Raw genomic sequence first — 4,459 nt, 5'->3', positions numbered from 1 at the left:
TATTTTTCTGAGACCCATGAATAGATAATAAAATAATATGACACGTGGGGAATCACATAAGCATCTCTAATATTTCTATGAATAGAGCCATGTATGAAAATTGTGCATTTTCTCGTTTTATTTATGTCGTATGGATCATGCCAAAAGAAATAAGGGATAGCCTTAATATACCTGAACCGATTCTCTTAGAATTTGCAATTCACGCTTTAAAGAATCAACAACCAACCTTATCTAATTTTGGTGTGGAATTGTTTTGCTCTTTGAAGAACTCACGACCAGCCACTTTCTATAAGAGATTCCATTGATTTATAATGTACACATGAATGGCATCTCACGTTTAGAAAGAACTCACGTTTGTAATAAGAGATTGATTTGTATACATAATTGATTTGAAATAAGAGATTCCATTGATTTGTAATGTACACATAAATGGCATCTTACGCTTAGAAATAACTCACGTTCGTAATAAGAGATTGATTTGTAAGAACTCACGTTAAGCCTTTAGAAACTCACAATAAGATAGCATCTTATGTCTTACTAATTGTAAAAAGTCCTTAGTGGGTATGGCCCACTTAGTTGATGAGTAAGCCACTTAATCCTCTAAATTTACCACATATGTAAGACTTAATAGTCACTTTAAGAGTGATTTGTGGAGGTAAGCCATCAAAATCATTAATTATCCAAAGATTTTAATTAATCTCCCACTAAAAATTATCAATTATCCAATTATCCACATAATTAAGAATTATCTCAACTTATTTAAAATACTATTCACTTTTAACTTATCTTGTATACCTCACTATCATGGTCATGTAGTACCTTGTATGCACTAGTTCATAAATACCGAGTATTATAGCTCGAATCGTATTTTATCCCAAATTGTCAATTTGTGACAAAACTCATTTTCTTCGATTCGCTTATCCTCTCATCGTCACGAATTTACTTATCACTTGCTTGAAATAGCATAATACTTATAACCTCAAAAATAATCTCATCCTCGATCTTACGTCGATTAACTTACGACGAAACTTTAACGTCCGAAAATTTAGGATGTAACATCTCATTTCTGAGCTTATATCAATTTACTTATAGCCTACTTCCACGTACTAAAACATAGGGTGTAACACTAACTGTGTAATTACACTTGTTCAACCAAACAGTACGCTTGTAATTGCACTATAATTACGCTATGACAAACAAACAGGTCATTGTAATTACTAGACTGTGCAATTACTAGGATGCGTAATTACTACCCTAGTAATTACACCAATTTCAATTACCGGGTAACTTTCCAAACAGACCCTTAATAAAATAAGAAAGTTCTCTCTTCCTCTCTATATCTCTTGTCTATATTCTTGTTTTATATTGTTACTCTGACCTAAGTTTATTAAAAATGAATCAATTCATCTAAGTTATTCCTATCATTGTATGGAAGAGAGGGAAGCCCAGCAGGAGTCCATTATTTGACCCGACCCGTTTTGACTCACAGCACACATTTGAGATAATTTGTCATTTACGAGTTGTACCTACCATTACATTCTGAAGCATAAAACCACATTTATCTAAAATGCCGAGCAAAATAAACTATGTATAATGCATTTTTCAATCTACAGATTTCTTCTCCTCAATGCATCTACATAAAATTCATAAAGTAGCAACCTTTTTAGCAATAGCCCGGACTAAAATACTAATTTTTTTATGGTATGGTTAAACAAAATTTCTGTCATTCAAGTCTTCATAGACTCCAAATCAATAAAAAATCCAGATTTTCCTTACAACTCTCTTCATTCAACAATGTAACTTTGAATCACAAAGGGAACAAATAAAAACAAACAAGCAATAATGAAACTAAATCAAATGAAGATTGCAGTCTTATCTTCCACGTACTTCCAAATCAAGAACCAGAAACCAAACTACACAAACTCATAAAAGTCACCTACTAGAATCTTTAGTGCTCTAAATTTACTTATCAACTACTATTAGTGGAAATTAATCATGATTATTGGCTTAAGTTAGAGCAGTGCACAAAATTAGAACTAACCAAATAGTATCTATGCACTGACTTCAGCAAACCCAACGAATGGAACTATAATTCCAAAGAACACTTCTCAAATTGACGGACCAATTCACGATTCCGTAACCCAACAAGGAATTGAGCTAACCCTTCAAGAAAAACCGCCGCCTGATAAACATCCGTCACGCTCAGTATGTCGGAAAGCACGCTCCTCCGCAGCCTATTCGCATCCACAAAAACACCCACCAACTCCTCCATTTCCGCCGCCGCAGCTTCCACCACAACCCCTTTCATCTCCTCTTTTTTCCCTTCAAACCTCCCCCATTCACCCGCCACTTTCTCCACAAACGCCGCCTGCGCGTCTCGTGCACGCGCCACCAATGCAGGTACCATAAGCCTTAAACCACACTCAATCTGATCGACCCTTGTCGTTAATTTCTTCGAGCGGCTTTTCCATGCCATCACCACGTGCCAATTCTGTTGTTTGTCGAATATTTCCGGGTCGAATTCGGATTCCGAGTCATCACCAAGAAATGAACGGAGGAGATTTATGAAGAGATAAGGGTGAAGGTCACCGAGCCAGAGGAAGGGTTTTTCAAAGGAATTTCGCCAGTCGGGAAAAAGAACCTGAGCGACGTCGTTTGCGGCGGCGAGGTCGAGGGCTTCGTAGTAATTAAGGAAGTGACGGTGCATGACCTCGACGTGGGAAGCTAAGAAAATGGGCCCCGCCGTGGAGGATGATGACATGGCGTGACGGAGCTGAGGGAGGTGAACGTTCTTGAGCGTCTTGAACCATTTACTGTAATAATCTTTGAATGGTTTTGACGATTTCTTGAACCCAAAAAGAGCTGTATTAAAAAGAAGGGGAAAAAAACGAACGTTGATTAATTAATTTCTTGAAAAGAATAGTATGATTGAAGAGGAAAATGAGTGTGTAAATGTGTGTGTTAATGGAGCAGGAAAACTGGAAAAGATTCTTACCTATGGATTTGAACATCTTCGTAAGAGAAGAATCGTCCCTGGGTTTTCTTTTTCTTCTTTAGCAGCAGATGAAAGTGAAGAAGAAGAAGAAGAAGAAGAAGAAGAAGAAGAAGAAGAAGAAGAAGAAGAAGAAGAAGAAGAAGAAGAAGAAGAAGAAGAAGAAGAGTTCAAACTCAGCGGGAACTGTTGTTCTGGTTATGTATGAGGTGCTTAAATAAGCTGGGCTGGCTTTGGGATACTAGAACCTTATTGGGCCATTTACACGAGCCCAATAAAAGGTTAGAAAAGGTTTCATTAGTCCAATACATTAAATTGAATTTTCCAGATTTTTCTTAATCTTACTAATTCAATTTTCTCTGAAAAGTTCCTAAAAGTGCAGAATACTAGAACCACAAAAGGTAAGAAAGAATAGTTCTTTATTTTTCTCAACCAGAATTTCCATTTTGTATTAGTAAAATTGTACTATAAGAGATTCGTTGACTCCGAAGCTACTCATATTATAAATCTTGTTTTCATAGGGCAGGGAGTTAACGAGGGCATTCAATTTAGAGTAATAGTTCGTTGTTGGCCTGAAGTAATTAAAAGTACTTCTACAAACCTAACGCTCTTTTCTTCGTAAAAGTTACACGGGTGCCCAATTTGATCATTTAACTTGTACCAACTTTTAAAAAAAATTTCAAAGTATAGACAACTTTAGGCCTTTTTCTCTTCTTCTTATGTGAAAATAAAGGTGACGGTCAATTGCATATTTTAAGGTAGTTTATGGTGTTTTATAGTGGTGAGCTGCTGTGGCACTTTATTTTTTACTATTGCTTAGGGTTTCTTTTTCTTCTTCTTCTTAATTGCAAAATGGGTTTGTTAGATTTATTATTGTGTTGACAAATTCATGAGTTGGTTCCTCTTGATGATATTTGGAGTTATGTTTCAAATTTGAGTTCATTTGGAGTAGATTTAGGTGTTAAATCGTACATTTGATTGTTGAAATTCGAACAACAAGTTTCTATTTATGGGCAATTTGCACTTCAGACCTATTTGGCCTTAAGTACATGAAAATATTAGTTAAACTTCAGACCTACTTGGCCTTAAGTGCATCTGAAGTGTAATGTTTTGACTTCAGACCTATTTGGCCTTAAGTATATGAAAATATTGGTTGCACTTCAGACCATTTAGCCTTAAGTGCATCTGAAGTGCAATTTTTTCACTTCATATCTATTTGGCTTTAAAGTGCATGAAAATATTTGTTGCACTTCAGACATATTTGGCCTTAAGTGCAGTTATTGCACTTTAGACTTAATTGGCCTTAAGTGCATTGCACTTCACGCTAATTATTTTTTCAACTTCAGATCCGATAAGTCTAAAATTGATCCTAAAGCGGGTAGGCTTGCAAGTTTTTGGGCAAAATAACTATAATTTCACCCTAAAACTAGATATAGATGCAAATGCCCCCTTTTCTTCTGGATCTCC

The 4,459-nt window shown here is 35.8% G+C and overlaps 1 protein-coding gene across 1 annotated transcript; it reads right to left on the bottom strand.

The window, feature by feature from the left end:
* Positions 1-1,849: 1,849 nt before the first annotated feature.
* LOC107808735 (protein INAPERTURATE POLLEN1) lies at positions 1,850-3,169 on the bottom strand. Its single transcript, XM_016633299.2, has 2 exons — positions 2,996-3,169; positions 1,850-2,862 (listed from the first exon to the last, which is right to left on the bottom strand). Exons 1-2 carry the CDS (start codon positions 3,009-3,011, stop codon positions 2,087-2,089), a joined length of 792 nt encoding a protein of 263 aa, XP_016488785.2. The 5' UTR covers positions 3,012-3,169; the 3' UTR covers positions 1,850-2,086.
* Between the last annotated feature and the right edge of the window lie 1,290 nt (positions 3,170-4,459).

Source organism: Nicotiana tabacum, chromosome 23, assembly GCF_000715075.1.
Source record: "Nicotiana tabacum cultivar K326 chromosome 23, ASM71507v2, whole genome shotgun sequence".
Taxonomy (NCBI): Eukaryota; Viridiplantae; Streptophyta; class Magnoliopsida; order Solanales; family Solanaceae; genus Nicotiana; species Nicotiana tabacum.
Note: the sequence above shows the minus strand (reverse complement) of the source record. Positions and strands in the feature narration are given on the sequence as shown.